At 41.8% G+C, this 15,885-nt stretch overlaps 2 protein-coding genes across 3 annotated transcripts; both read right to left on the minus strand.

Annotated features, from left to right (window-relative positions):
- Positions 1-246: 246 nt before the first annotated feature.
- On the minus strand, positions 247-4,236 carry irf8 (interferon regulatory factor 8). 2 transcript variants are annotated; one of them, XM_076023301.1, is made up of 9 exons: positions 4,099-4,236; positions 3,264-3,476; positions 2,996-3,179; positions 2,697-2,797; positions 2,400-2,457; positions 1,914-1,961; positions 1,394-1,786; positions 1,136-1,251; positions 247-1,032 (listed from the first exon to the last, which is right to left on the minus strand). In XM_076023301.1, the coding sequence occupies exons 2-9, from the start codon at positions 3,432-3,434 to the stop codon at positions 835-837; spliced, it is 1,269 nt and encodes a 422-aa protein (XP_075879416.1). In that variant the 5' UTR covers positions 3,435-3,476; positions 4,099-4,236; the 3' UTR covers positions 247-834. The 2 variants fall into 2 exon arrangements, with proteins under 2 accessions (XP_075879416.1, XP_075879423.1); XM_076023308.1 differs by having other exon boundaries at positions 3,264-3,434; positions 4,099-4,218.
- A 1,331-nt stretch (positions 4,237-5,567) lies between these two features.
- dusp22a (dual specificity phosphatase 22a) lies at positions 5,568-15,448 on the minus strand. The gene is made up of 7 exons (XM_076023319.1): positions 15,138-15,448; positions 13,963-13,996; positions 13,285-13,367; positions 12,762-12,811; positions 9,057-9,131; positions 8,739-8,910; positions 5,568-6,702 (listed from the first exon to the last, which is right to left on the minus strand). Exons 1-7 carry the CDS (start codon positions 15,156-15,158, stop codon positions 6,517-6,519), a joined length of 621 nt encoding a protein of 206 aa, XP_075879434.1. The 5' UTR covers positions 15,159-15,448; the 3' UTR covers positions 5,568-6,516.
- Positions 15,449-15,885: the final 437 nt, after the last annotated feature.

Consider the following 15,885-nt stretch of genomic DNA (forward strand, 5'->3'; position numbering starts at 1 on the left):
GTGCTTGTGCAATTATGGTTAATACTCAATATGCAAATCCTAAACAGCTGACAGTAGTTTTTGATTTGAGAGAAATCTAAAAAGTACAAAAACAACAAAATAAAGGCTTTGATATGAGAAAAATGCATTCCTTTGTTATTTCAGTTAGGTTATGTCATTGTATACAATAATATATCAGCCATTCAAGAGACAATTTAATAAGAAATGAAGGCAGAGATATCGTTGTTATGAAAAGTCAAACAGAAATTGGTTGGTAAAAAAAACTTTACTACAAAAGCAGTCAATATAAAAGACAAAACAAGGTTATAAACAGTCTGATAGTAAAACCTATCTAACATAATGCCGCATTGGACTGGGAATTCAAATGTTTCAACTTTTATCAGTATATTGCATACACAGAACTTCAGTTGTCTGTCAAAAAATGGTATCTGTTGAAATTAAGGCATCACATGAAGAAGTGATTTAACTGTACAATCAGCTTTATAAAAACATAGACTTTGGTTTTGAGAACTAGATGACCTATACATCCCCATTTCTTCAGTTTTCAGCAAGTCTTAAAAAACATATGAGGAGGATTTGTCTATGAGGGGAGAAGGCGATAGGCCTCTTTACGAGATATGAAAATATTTCTATTGAAGTAATAGAGCGATGGTTTGACACAAGGCTTTATCTAAGTAGGCACACAAGTAAAAACATTCCACCCCGTATGGATTTGATTTGCCTCGTCACGTTTGTTTTAACCACAGATTTGAACTTTCGAAGCTACGCGTTACCATGTAAATTAGCGTCCAGCCTGTGCGGGGTGTTTCCAGTGGGAGCACCACTGCTCACAGGTCAGGCAGTGATAGGCATGTTCTCCCTGTAGCAGGCTGGTCTCTGGGGGCCGCTGTAGCTGCACAAGTCCTGGTAGATGCGGGCCATCTGTTCGGTGGCCACGTTATCAGCCATTTCCAGGTTCTGGCTGCTGCAGTAAGGCGGGACGCGCCGCATGTTGACTGTTTCCAGCAGGTTCTGGCAGTTTACCACACTGATCTGCAGTAGACAGAGGGGAGCAAAAGTCAGACTTGATGTCCACGTTTATGCTGATGATGCCTTTGATTGTGAAGCAAGCATTTTGGTTATGAACAGGTCCTACCTGCACGACAATGAGTTTCGTCTTGGCGCTGCTGAGATCCTGAAGCTCCTCTCCAAAACAGAGTGTGACAGTCGGATCAGGTGCCGGATACTGACCCTCCTGGTAGAGCTGAAGAGCTGGAGGTGAGAACAAAAAAAGTTTCAGATGAAACTGTGAAGAGAATTTCATCAAATTGCAACTGATGTCTGCTTTGAGCAGTGAGAAGAAACGTGTCTGCGGCAGTGATTTCTGCAATTTGAGCACTTTAACAAGACTCACCGTGAAGGAACCTCCCCATGTCAAATATCTTGACCACAGCATCCCTGTCGAGTTTATAAGGCATGGGGCCGTACTGCGAGCCCACATCCCCCGAGCCGATCCAGAAGACGCGACTCTGGCACAGCCTTTTAATGAAGACGCCCTCCTGGTTGGCACGGACCAGCACACCTCTCTCCAGGTGGCCGAGCAGCTTGCGCGTGATTTGGCGCGCCCGTTCGTATTCAATGAGCTCAGCGGGAGGGAAGTGAACGCTCTGCATGCTGTCTGAACTGTAGAGGGCACCGTGGACCAGGTGCTGCTGCGGGGAGATTCTGCAGCCTTCAGAATGATTAACCATCGTGCTCTGCATCAGCTTTCCTCCGTAGTAAAAACTGATCACCATCTGGGAGAAAGCTGGAGAGAAGGAGACTGCGATTACATTTTTGCAAATTGAAAAAAAAAAGAAAAAAAGAGAGAGAACAAATACAAACTTGTTGTTCTGTGTCAGTCACATTTTAACCTGCCAATATAAATAAAGTACCTGAGCCGGAGGAGCTCGATGGCAGGGGCTCCTGATGCAATGGGAAAGCTGCGAATTAAAGAGGGAGGAGGTCAACTGAGACACACTTTGAACACAGTGGACACAAACACAGTGTCATGACATTATTTTTGCTGCATCATCAGAAATACTCTCTCTCTCCAACCCATCCCAAAAAAAGAAATAACCACTTCAGTCAGCGAATTGTGGCAGGATGTTAGTCAACTCTTCCACTGCAACATTCAGCAGACATGCACACGGCCTCCGTTTAGCGCCCACCATCACGGGGACGTGCTATGAGCTTTCCATTGTGGTTACTTTTAAAAACACGATGCTCGCACTTCAACCAAACACACCAAACAAAAAAACTCTTACGACCACAAGGGTAACTACAATGTTTACAGCTTTCTTCGTATCCTAGCCGTATTCACTATGCTATTTTATTTTATTTTTTTCTTTTGTTTTGTTTCTTTTTAAAGTGAACCTTACCATTGACACTGGCCTGAGACCAGTACTCTGGACTAGCCTGGATACTGCAAGCATCCTCCTGTGGTGCAAATCAGAAATACAAATGACAGGCTGTGGTTTACTGCACAAAACGCTGTGATAAAGTCAGTGTGTTGGAGGGGACAGAGCACAGCGGTAATGAGTGCGGGGGGGAGTGACATTCGCAGAGTGGCCTGTGAAAAAGCAAAGCGTGTCTGGAGACCTTTAACAGAGCGGCAAGAGCAACGGAGGGTAAAGAAAGACAGTTTCTATGTGGTCGGAGATACGAGGGAGCCACACCTCCTTTGTGAACTCCTCCGGCTCTGCAGGGCTGCAGTCCATGTCCGTGATGTCACCGCAGGGGTTGGAGGCCGCCATGACCATCGCCAAGCTTTTACCATCTGATGGTGGACAGATGCATTGTGACTGTTATTCTTTTGCACAAATGTAAAAGTTTAGTAGTGGAAAGCAAATTCCATCAATAGTCCAGGAAAAGTATGATGCACCTGCCAAATGCCATTGATGATTTTAACGCATCAAATGGACAAAACGGCCGAAACAAATGAGTAACATTTGTGCCACAAGTGACATAAACTCACTCTTCTGCTCTTCCTCCGGTACGATGCGGTAGACTTTATAAGGCTCTGAAATGTCCAGCTGTGACCTCTCCGTCACCTCCTCAAAATCAGGGCTTTTGTTCAGGGCACAGCGGAGTCGGGTCTTCCAGGTAGCCGGCTCTGCCTTGTCTCCCTCCTTAAACTTGCCCTTAAACACAGCCCAGGCCTGTGCGGGAAAGAAATAAAGAATCAAAACATCAGCATATGATCTTTTTCTGTGTGCTAGTTCTTTACAAGAGTGCTGCCAAACCTTAAAAATGGACGCATCTACTTCTTGGTTGTAATCCTGCTTCCCCGCATGTTTCCATGGAATTCTAAACAAAGTGTGGCTATCGTCCTCCCATTGCAGTCCAGAGTACTGACCACTCTGGATCTGCTCAATCAGCCACTGTTTCAGCCTTCGACCTCCAGTGTTTGACATCTTAATGGGAAAATAAAGGTTCTGTATAGACTGAATTCGGACCTGCATGAGGAGAAATTAAAAAAAAAAAATATATATATATATGTATATATATATATATACATATATATATATATATATATATATATATATATATATATATATATATATATATATATACACACACATATATATATATATATATATATATATATATATATATATATATATATATATATATATATATATATATATATATAATTACTTTCTTTCTTGTTTTATCATTGACAAAAAAATGTAGCCTGACCGTCACTGTTATTGTTAATTTTTACTTTCTTTTAAACAAATTCACATTCTTCCAAGTGAATGCCAACTATAATAGTTTCATGTTCAAATCTTTAATTAATTCACAACTTCAGTTAATGAATTAATGCTGAGTTATTGCTGCTAAATCTGCACACACACAAAAGATTAAACTTTTTCTCCACTCCACAACCGTGTTTATCAAAAACATTTCTTACTACACAATTTTCATTTTATGTCATATTGTTTACTTTAACTTATTTTGTCTTAACTTAAATTGGTCCTAAATCACGACTTAAAGTGAAGCCATTTAAGCCATTTCAGCCGTTTCCCCATAAATGCCGAACTTTCCCCTTTTCAAATCAAGAGAAATGGAACTTACGGTGAGTTGCTGAGCTCTCGTCCCTCGCCACAGATGACGGACCGCTCTTCAGAAGACTCCCGGTGTGAGTCAAGTGGTGGAAAGTTCTCCCCGACACCTGCCTCTCAACTTTGTTGTGCTGTGGTTATGAATGGAGTTTGCTGCGAGATGATTCGACGCCGCCCCAAGCTAGCCAATAGGCGATCAAGGAAGTGCCCGAGCACCAGCCCATTCCGGAAGTTGTTCTTCTAAGCGCAGGCATTTACAAGAAATGGCCTGACATACGCCAGGGGTTGTAAAAAGTGCTGCCCACGCCAAAAGACACGCAGGCGAGGAGCGCTGAATAAACCCGGAGAGTCACATGTCAGCCGGAGCGGCGGGGATTTCAGCGTTGGGCCCCGAGGTGATGCTTCCTGGCTGCAGCCCACCAGCCCACTGACACCAGTGGTCTGAGTGGGATGCTGCTGGCAGTCGCCTCCCTCCTCTGCTCTTTTAACTGAACAGTCTGTGAGCGAGAAGTCAAGTGAAAGGACTGATTTTTGAGTGGGCTCATGTAAGAAGAAGAAGAAGAAGAAGAAGAAGAAGAAGAAGAAGAAGAAGAAGAAGAAGAAGAAGAAGACTTTACTAATCCCTCATTGGGGAAGATTAAATAATGCCACTGCTGTTTGTAATTTGTAGTTGACGGGCCAATTAATGCCCTACTTGAATAACTATATTCCACTCAGGACGGTTAGAAAGACACATACAGGTTCACAGGTTCAAATATATGTAGGACTTCACATAATCCAAAAAAACTTTAAACCACTTTTCAGAGTAGCAAAAAAAAAATACCTATTGCCTCTCTGGGCTCCATCGAGGAAATGTTCAAGTAAACAGCTACGATTATCTTTTAGAGATGTCATACTGTGTAGGCCCATAGAGTAACAATCTGATGCAAACATTCTTGCATCATTTTGTAATTTTTCCCAGCAAAATGAACCTGCACTTCTGTTTATACTTTTGATTTTACTTTCTACACTTAATACGACTGCTGTTTAGCACAATTTTTCAATAAGGTTATATGATTTTATAATGTAATTTTAATAAATTAATTTTGGTCCGTTTATGTAAGCACAATATGTCAAATCTTAATCCGTGCATCATTTTAAAACCTGCAATACATTTTTTTTATACAGACGTAAAAATGTAATTAATCTTAATCTACACATAATTGGTCAGATTAGCATGTGAGAAGCCATTTCGGTGGTGATATTAAACTGCAAAATAGTGTGAAAACTGGACTGTGCAGTCTTCCTACTGAAATACACACAACATTGAAAGCATTGCTTTGTTAGTGTCTCCATATTTTATCCATATCTCATTTTAATGGTATTGGATTATAAAGTACAAAACCGAAAAATAAATACGCAAAACAGTTAATTATACCCATCATTTAATAACACAAATGCCATTTAAAAAAGAAATCAGTCTTTGTCACAATTTAAAAAATAAAAAAAAGATAAATCTCAGCAAATGAAAAAAGGAAGCACCTGGGCCTGGCCACATTTTTTTTTTTTTAAGTGTGTTACATTTTTACTTTTTCTTGCTGATTTGTCAGATAGTGCATGTTTCACATGTGTGTGTATGTGTGTGTGTGCGTGTACACTTTTATTAATAGCATGTGCTCTTGTTCTTTGCAAGTCTTCAACCAAATGACGCAGTCTGCAGTTCTAACATGTGTAAACAGCGTTTATCCCATGAGCAGTAATGTGCAACAGTGATCATTACGTTACGATATCATTCATGCGTGTCTGGCGTATCTGCCAGAGAAACCAGAACCACTTTTTTTTTTTTAACCCACATATGCTTGTATTAATCTTAAAATCACTTCAAAATACGATTGTCCGCAAGACAATCGTATGAGTTGTCCGCAAGACTGCAGACAGTAAATATTAACAATCATGAAACACAACAACATCCCCAGCAGCAGTGTCGATCAAACATTACCTTTAACAGCCACGGTGCAGTGTCAAACTGTTACAGTGAGTGATCAGCGTGACTGCTTAAGTGTGTTGGCTTTACTGCTAAACATATATAGCACACAGGTCAGGACAGTATATATGGCTTTATGATGCATTACTTATCATTTCCTTAAGGCTAGGAAGCTCAACATGGCAGGTGTAGAGTGTAGTTTGTTTGTCATGGCTAAGGTGCTCAGGTGTGTACAATAAGGCGTCTGTGAGTTCTGGTGGTAGCCATGTTGTGGCCAAATCTGCTTCCACTGCTTTCAGAAACAAAGGAAACAACTTCAGTGTTTTAAATCAAAGTCTGATTGCTTTAAGGGGACAGTTATTTGTTCCTGACAGGTGTTTAAAGGCCTTGGAGTTAGACACAGCTTTGGGTTTGATTAAAAGGAAGTTTAAAAAAATAACAGGGTCATCTGATTAGAGACCAGCGGCTTCAGCTGCTCCCTTCGCCATCATCCGGGTCGGACGATGGGGCTCCGTCAGTTTGGTTTATCCAGCAGTGGTCTCCTCCCCTCCTCTGTTTCTCCTGCTGCTCCGTGTGCTGGCTCAGTAGGGACCCCACCTGATCCTGGTCATTAAACGGACTGGGACGGAAAGTGGACTGCAGCCAAGCCCGGTACTGAGAAAGCCAACAGATAAAAGAGTGCGCTGTCAAAAGTGCCTCAGTTCAATTCTGATTTCATTTAAAGTCCACAATTTGTAGAACACGGGCCATGTTATGACAGTAAGAACCGCGGCAAGAAGTCACAATAAAGTCTCGTGTCAAAGAGCTTTAGCGGGCTCTGCTTTGGTGTGAAAAAGCTGATTAACAGCTAATTACATTATGCTCGGCTGCTATAACGTATGTGGAGACTGGACAGCACACTGATGAATCAGTTCATCCCTTTTCACAGTCATTTTTGCAAAACAATAGAACACACCAGTGGCAGGCTGTGCATTTCATGCCTAGGCCTTCAGTGTAAAATCAATAAGCTCACAATCACAATTAACAATAGGAAACTTAGATCACGGGTACGGTGAAAACTCAAAAGTAAAAGACGAGTTTAGGAGTTTAGGAGTTTAGTCGACAGTAAGCAGATTATTTGCATTTGTTATTGCAAAAATTCAACAACAAAACAATTGAACATGATAAACTGCAGATGATCAGAATTTCTAGCTGCTGGTGGCTAACGGAGCTACGGGTTTCCTTAAGTCTTCACGCTCTCACGAGAGCGGACATGTCAAGTTCAACTCAAGACCTTCTAGCTGGTCTTGCTGTCGCAGACTCGGGATCTGATTGGCTATCCCGACTGACCGTTCCCATTCACTTACAGCGCACGGGAGCCTGATCGGTTGCTCCTGAAGGCCTCAGGCAGATTTTATACAACCTGACAAGACAAGCTAGCTGAAATATGATTGTATAAAAACGACCATAATATACAACACTGGAAGCAGCGTAACCAAGTGGATATGATATGGCACGAAGAGAGCAAATGAAAAGAGGCAGGCATGAAGAGAGATAATAGAGAATAATCTCATCAACATATTTTAGAAAATAAAAAAATGAATTCATAGAGAAGACAGGAAAGGCCTTGCTGGCCTTTGACAGCCAACCATACAACATTTTGCCAAGAAAAAAAGAAGTATTAACTGTTGATGCGTTAAAATGAAAGGTAATCATTATGTGATAATGAGCTGTGTTAAGTCTTTAAGTTGGCTGTTATGGTGTCCTCCTGAAAAATGAAAGTTACAATTACCCATAAAATGGCATCTATCTATCTATCTATCTATCTATCATAAAATAGTTCTAAATAATAAAACAGTTATTGGATTAACACTCCACTCCAGCGACAGGTCACTGTGATGTGACTGTGTGGGTGTAAACTGTCTTGAAGGCTTCTGATGACACAACGGCACACTCGTCTTCAACATTCCTCACTTTCTATCTGAGACAAATGTGGGAAAAACACAAACACAGAAATCTTGTTTCCTCTTGTTTCCATCCAAGAAATCATTGCAATATCTACAAAGCAGTGTTTTTTTTTTGTTTTTTTCTTTCAGTCACGGTATGTTGCAATATGCTGACAGTAACGCTGAACACGTGATGAGCAGTACCAAGCTAATGCAATCCCAGCAAACCCCCTACAGTTCCCCTTCACCGTGGCTGGGTCAGGGCCACTAGAATGAAATCTCACCCAGTGCGCTTTCAAGTAACCACCAAAACATCGCGTGTCGCAGCTTCACATAGGCGCCCATGCTGCCCATGAAAGCGTAACTCGCTCTACTGACAGGAAAGCAGAGGTTTAGATACTCTGAAAATGACATAATATCAACAGTTCAAAGATATTTTGCTGTGTGCTTATGGGCCTGCCCCTCAGCGTTATTTCTGTCTCAAAGCAACTAACAACTGAAAAAAAAAAACAGAACGTTAAAACCGATACTTCCGATAAACAGCTCTTTTTTTTTAAAACACAAAAAAATTCGACAGCTCAGAAATCAAAACCAAGACTAAAATTGAGAGCCGTCACAACTGTGGGATGCTCCCAGAGCTTTTGACGGCAGGTGATAGGTCGCACTCTGCTGCCCCACACATTCAGACAGAGAAACACACTGACTCATATCTCCATTTACTACCGTATTTTCCACTGCAGTTTTTGAGCACTCGTAGTGTTTTACCTCTGTGACCCGCGTCGTCTGATACTCCTGCAGCTGCTGCTGGAAGCCGTAGTTGGGGCCGACGAAAGAGCGGACAGCCTTGACTGCGGACAGGCACTCCTCCCAGCCGTAGTGAGTGACGGTCATCAGGTAGGCCACCACCATGGTGGTGCTGCGGGAGACGCCTGCCAGGCTGCAGCAAGGACAGGACAGCACAGCGCAGCAATCTGTCACCTCCACAGAAACACTTGGAAAGGTTTGACTGAGACTGATTGGAAAATAAAGCGGCATCTTCCAGGTTTTCAATTCCCAGTTCTACCTGCTGAGGTCTTTACCTACCAGTGCACGAGACAGGCTCCACCATTCAGGCGGCATTCGTGGATGAAGCCAATGCACTCTTTAAAATGCTGCGAACTGGGGAAGAAAAACAATAATAATTGATACATGTATTACAACTTCTGACAAACCACGGGTATCTTGTACACAGGCTAGTAGCAAAGAAGCAAGTTGTGAACTGAGAGACAGGGATGAGGGATTTTACCAGCCTACACCCGCTAAAGAAGAGTTGCATGCTGGTAAACACTGGATCTGAGTAACATTCGAAAGTCTATTGTTGTCTTTCCACCAGACTGCTGAGGCTCTGATGACAAGAAATCCTGATTCTGACTCGGCTACTTCTCAGACGTTTGCGAGATGTCAGCTGTAAGTTGACAAGTTTGGGTAATTTCTGATGAATTTCCAGAATAACAATAAATAAATAGCTGACACTATGCATAGTAACCTTTTTTCTTTCAATGACAGAAGCTTGTCATGTGAGAAAATGTCTGCGCTCAAACACAGAGCCTGTGGTAAACCAAAGCTCAGACTGCAGAGACAGACGGAAGGGAAGTAACTGACCTCGATTTTGTCAATCTGCACAATTACGGCCCCATCACAGCCTGACGCTGCCTTCAAAAGTGAATCACGATAACTTTGAATGCAAATTAGAGAAAACAAAGAAGGGAGCCATTTGTGTGTTTTCCTGTTTCTAATAAGATTCTTCATGGTGAACTTATCAAGGATTGCTGCCTCATGTTGGGTTGATGTTCAGTTTAGTTTGTTAGCGTTTGTCCCCTGTCTAAAGGTTCCCTACATTCCACTTCACCGGCTTTGCTGTAACACTTCTAAGCACATTTTACGATGCATGCTATCAAACTGACATATCTTAACACTTTTTTTTTTTTTAAAGATAAGAATTATATTTTTTTTCCAGAAGGTGAGCACAAATCTGAGCCCCCCCACACCCTCACCCACCACCCCCACAGTGAGGTGGAACACACCACAGCACATGTGGTGCAACTGCTCCTCAAATACTTGTTACACCATCAGGAAAGGCTGATGGGGCTTTGCATAATCAAGAAGTGCATGGCTGATAGCAGCGTCTCCCGAGGAGCAGATGCTGGTTACTCAACAGCAGACAGACTAACAGACTGAGGCTAAAATAGACTGATGGCCTCTCTCTCTCTTTCTTTTTTTTTTTTGGTTCTCTCTACCCTCCTTCCTGAGATCCAAACTACTTTTTCAAGAGATGTCTCCTCAGCACTTCCTATCACAGAGGTTTCCGGCCAACTTGTTCAATATGCAAAAAAATTACCCTGTGACAAAGTTTATGGGCTCCAAACCAGCTGAATTTACAAAACAATACAGTGTAAATAAAAGGAAAAAAAGCATTAAGAAAAACAAAAAAGGGACATATCGGGTTTATAAAGGCGATATTTTCATTGGCCATATGGCGACGTCGTGAGCAAGGTGCACACATCAGTTTAGAGGCGCTGATGCAAATGGTTTTACACTTTCATGGTCAGTGCACTCTGTGCATTCAAAGCAGCTTTGCCTTGGGGGATTACCTGCTCCTCTGCCAACATGTGCACATTACGGACATTATCAATGAACTTGAAAGACACTTTCAACTAAAAAAAAATCTCTTCATTCTGCAGAACTGTGTGTGAGGCCAAGCGTATACGCCGGGGCTCCCTTTACTAAAGTTTCAGGCTCGCCGTCCTCCTGCCCTTTCAGCTGTTGCAACTGTAGCGTGAGAAAGACGCTCCCTCCCAAATGGGAGGGGCCTTCAGACCCGGCCACAGAGGCTGCGACACTGGTGGTGAGCGTCTGCTGCTGGAGAGTCAGTTGGCCTCATCATTCCCGTCAGCCAGACCAGAGATTGTGACACCGCGGGGGGATTATTAAAGCCCCGGGTGGTCGAGGCCAACAGCCAGATGTCACGCTAAGGTTTCCTTCCTCTACTGGCTGAGGGAAGGACACTGGGTTGTGAAAGAAGAGGTCAGACCCTCTCCGCCCCATCCCGATCAGCAGTGATCCAATTAGAGGCAATTGGAAATGGTGCATCTCTTTATTCGCCCCTCATTTCGTCAAACAAATGACAAGCTTCTCTGTAAATGCCAGTAAAAAAAAAAAAAAAAAATTTGTGCCGACAAACTAAAATTCAACCTGAAACAAATGGAACATGGAATGGAATGGCATGGCATGGAATTATATACCAATGGCTCATACCTCATTATGGTGAATGTTTCTTATCCAGAATCAATATTTCTGTATTCTTGAGCAATGTTCCTCGCTCAGTGCAGCCTCTGACAGTCACAGACCCCCACAAAACACGTCAAACCCTTCACTGCAGCCTCACTCTCAGCCTCTCGGCGAGTCCAGGATGCAGCTACAGTGTCCCGGAAGACGTAAGGGTGATCAGTTGCCCTGCTGTTCACACTGTGAACCGAAGCTGTTGCCTTTTATCATCCTTTCATGCTCAGAGCATCTCAGCGCATCACCTTCTGCAGCTTCCTGCAGCAGAACCTCAGTGAGGTTATGAGGCCCGAAAACCAAACAGTAGCTTCGATGACTGTTGTGCTGTTTACCAACCAGTACAAGGGTGGAGGGACAGCTTATGTCTCTTTCACCACTGAGCCAATGACACATCAAACCGTCTCATTTCCTGCTCTTTTTCTTCTCTTATTCCTCAAGCTGAGTGTTTGCAATTCACTGCAAGGACAGAGGGATGTAAAATGCACAGGGAATAATGCATCATTTAATTTATTATTACTTAATTTAATCGATAAATTATTTGTTAATTAATTTAACTTCCACAAAAAGATTTAGCTGCTTTAACACACAGTGCTGAAATGAGTAATTTCTGCACCTCAGTAGAATCTGAATTGAGTAGGTGGGTCTATAGAAATGACTGCACAACAATATGGGCCCAAGTATTCCACAGACATGTCAATAGAGTCCATAGTGAGTTAATAGTGCTTGTGTGTGTCAAAAAAAGAAAATGTTTTGCATTTGTGTAAAATCACATTTCAGCCAAATGAATAATAATTCAAAAGAAAACAAGAATACAATATGAGATTTATGTGCAATTCAAAGATGTGTTTGGTGTCAGGCATAGCCGTGTCAGAGTGTGACAATCCTATCGTGACTAATCAAAGGGGCAATAGTTCCTTCTGTTTGCACTGTAATGCTTTCATTTGGAGACACGGTGAACAGAATGAATAACAGTCACTGGACCGGGGAAGACCAAAATGTGTCCTGCAAGTAGATCAGTTGTATTCAATGTTAAGATAAACTTTATTAGCCCCCATTGTTTTGGGACGAGACATGACGCAGTTACCAAAAACCAATGAAAAGCACAACCATCAAAGCAGCAACGGTTCTGATGAGGTATGAGCAGTCGGAGTGCATTAGGGCGACATCAAAATATTCAGTGACAACATCAGAATCAGAACAACTATAAGGACTCCGTGGACTTTGTCGACATGATTAAAAAAAAAGAAGAAAATCTTCAAAACCTCTAAAACGGTTCGAATTGGGCCATCACGCCCTGGCAACACTCCACTTGAAGGCAGCAGAGCAGTGTTGAAATACAATGAATGACTCATCACGGCTGAGGAAATTCAACTAGAGGACAAATGAAATTTTAGGGACAAGAAGAATCTGTGTGTGTGTGTGTGTGTGTGTGTGTGTGTGTGTGTGTGTGTGTGTGTGTGTACTCACAGGTTCTGGCTGGAAGCATCAGCTGCATGAATACAGAGATATTTTTTGTCCTGAAAAAGACAGAAGTAGCAAAAACTAAAATAACATTCAAAACCGTACTTATCTGGAGTTTATTTTTCAAATTTAATATTTATCATTCATCAACAACTACAGTGGTCTAACTAACTCTGAGGTGACAGTGTTGACTGTTGACCGTTTCTGTTTCTACATTTAAAAACTCAAAATTGAAAGACTGACTGATTATTGTCTTAATTGAAAAGAGCAAACAACACATTAAAATGTATAATTAATATTACTACTACTAAATACAAATATCGGTATTTAACTTGCGTACCACCATGTATAAAGTGCTAAGATTTATTTTCTGGCACTAGGTTGCTTTGCTTCAATCACAACTCATCACCACCTCCAGCTGGCCAACTAGATGCATTGCACTATTTAATGCACAATCATTCAAAATGTCCAAGAAAATGTCTGAGTAATTCAAATAGTTTGACACACCTAACGTGGACTTTCCACTAACCTCAAAGACGGGCTTGGCATTGTTATACACGGAGAGGATGTGAGTGATGCCATTTTTCGACAGACTCTCCTTGTTTTCTGCATCTGGGGCAAAGAAAAATAGAAAGCGTCTCATAAAAAACTCCTATCTGTTATAATATCAAATATAATATAATATATAATATAATAAAAAAATAAATCCTGTCACTTTTCCGTTAACATCTTTGCAACTTTAGTTGAAGATTTAGACCTGCGGTCACTTGTTCATATTACGTAGACTAATTTTAGCGGGGGGCCATCATGCGGAGCCTTCTGAAGCAGCAGCTAAAGTTAGAACACAGCAAAATTCCCACTAGAGACAGAGAGGTTGTTCTAGGTCAGGCAATGACACAGTGACAACTCTGTACTCCCCCTTCAGTGGGGCGACAGCTTGAGGATTCTTAACTGTCTTTAATCCTGAAAGCTGTTTTCAGCTGGAGGGCAACTTTTAGCAAGAAGATCTCAACCTAGCACTTGAAACCTGCGGGTTTGGTTGAAGGCACAACGCAAAACAAATATACAATTTATGTAGTTTTATTTATCACTGTTATGAGGGAAAGTTACACTTCAAGCTAAGTCAGTGACAAGCTAAAAACATCCCATGGGAATCCTTCTCACAACCCCTACTTTAACATTGAAACAAACAATCAATTCTTCTTACCTCTTATGTTTCCAAGGTAGAGTCCATCGACAACCTGTGAAGCGGCGTTGACAGACATGTTACCGTCAGGTTAAAGAATCATTACTGTGCAGCTTCAAAAACAGCTCCACAAAAAGGAACGAATGCCTTGGGTTAAGCCAGTGTGGATTTAAAGCTTAGGGCTTAGGAACCGAGTACCAGTAAAGGAAATGATCTCTACAGCCATACAAGGCCCGATGCAATGATGCATGATGATCTGGTCTAGGTGATGCTCGGGAAAGGCGCCCCTTGCTTATTACATCTTGAGAAATGGATGTGAGTGGCCTGCTTTCTCAAATGGCAAATTGAGTTATTTACGATTCTTTAGCAACGTTGTTTGAGCTGATGTCCAGAGGATAACCAGGCAAAATAAGACAGGTTTATCCTGGCATCAATCCGGCAAGGTGCTTACGTCATACAAATTGTGGGAAAATGGTAAAACCAAGTCTCTTAACAACGACAAAGAATTCTTGACGGGAAAAAAAAATAAGGGTTGCAATTCAAGTTTCATTTTTCTTCTGCATCACCTGCCTTGTCACAATTTATGATTGATAAAGCGATGATATCATCACTAATCCCAAACTAAAAATGCACTAAGCCATTAGCAAGCTGCAGATGACCTTAGTTGACATTGAAGAAGTTTGCAGCCTTACTGTGAAAGTCTGTAACAAGAAATCCCATACACATGACAGGAGTCATTTGTTCTAGGAAGTACAGAGTGATGTAGTGCATTGTGGATGGAGAAAACGTGATAGCAATTAGCTTCAAGGTAGAGAGAGAGAGAGAGAGAGAGAGAGAGAGAGAGAGAGAGAGAGACTTACAGATGTGTGCAGTGGTTTCATTACTGACATGGAACAAAACTGGGACTGTGATAACACATGTCGACATCTTCAAAACCAGATAACGTTCGCGTCATTCAATTCACGAGCGAAGAAACCCGACCTTTCTCAAAATGTTAAGAAATTGATGCACGTATGGTCAATTGTAATGAAATCCCCTGGTTTGTTTACATTCCAGACTATGAGTGTGGGACAGCCGAGACATGTGACCTGGCTGATAAAGGCGAAGCAGGAACCCAGGCTAACTACCAGCCAAAGTCGTTCGTTTTTAACAGCGACATGCAACAACTATTGACAATAAACAGTGGCAATCACTACCTTGTTCATTCCATTGCCCATGATGAGTTTAAATCAGCCTGCGAGGAGCTACACGTCTCGAAGAGGTTTTAACATGGACTTAGAATCCGACGGCAGGATAATAGGACTTTTCAAAAATATAACCTCGCTCGTGTCGTTATGTTTGGCTGGTCTTCCGCAACATTATGGATTTCATCTACCATGTCTTCATCTGCAGTTCTAAACAGATGTGATAATCTGTGTTTCTTTAATCGTTCCAGTCTGCATCAGTTCCCTACAATGGTGGACGTCACGCCGGTACATCCGGGAAGTTTAGTTAGCAACATATCCGGGGTACGAAGCACTGTGAAATAGTCGAAATAAGAAGATGTATTTCTACATTCAAATAGCTCGGAAAAACAATTCATACAACAAAAATGTATTCTTGTGACGTAACAAAACCACGAAATAGTTTCTCTCATAGTTTTATTTTGAACCACTCGATAAATTCCAGTTACATACGTAACCTTGGTCTCGATTATGTTCGCCAGTTTTTTGTTCCGTCGACAGGATGGAGTTTATATGGAGATTTGCCAGCGGCGAGCTCATCCGGGAAATTACTTCACAGGATGTTGCCGTCAGCTGCGATGTACTTTCCCTGTCTCAACTCATTCATTGAGTCACAATGCTCATTCATTTTCATAGAAGTGTGCAGTTGAACATGCATATATAGTGTCATCTACTGAGAGGCAATCCTTGCAAATCAAACTTACTCTGAGGTTGTCGTCTC

This window comes from Nelusetta ayraudi, unplaced genomic scaffold, assembly GCF_046127955.1.
Source record: "Nelusetta ayraudi isolate G7.1 ecotype Tasmania unplaced genomic scaffold, CSIRO-AGI_Nayr_v1 ptg000002l, whole genome shotgun sequence".
In the NCBI taxonomy this organism is placed as follows: Eukaryota; Metazoa; Chordata; class Actinopteri; order Tetraodontiformes; family Monacanthidae; genus Nelusetta; species Nelusetta ayraudi.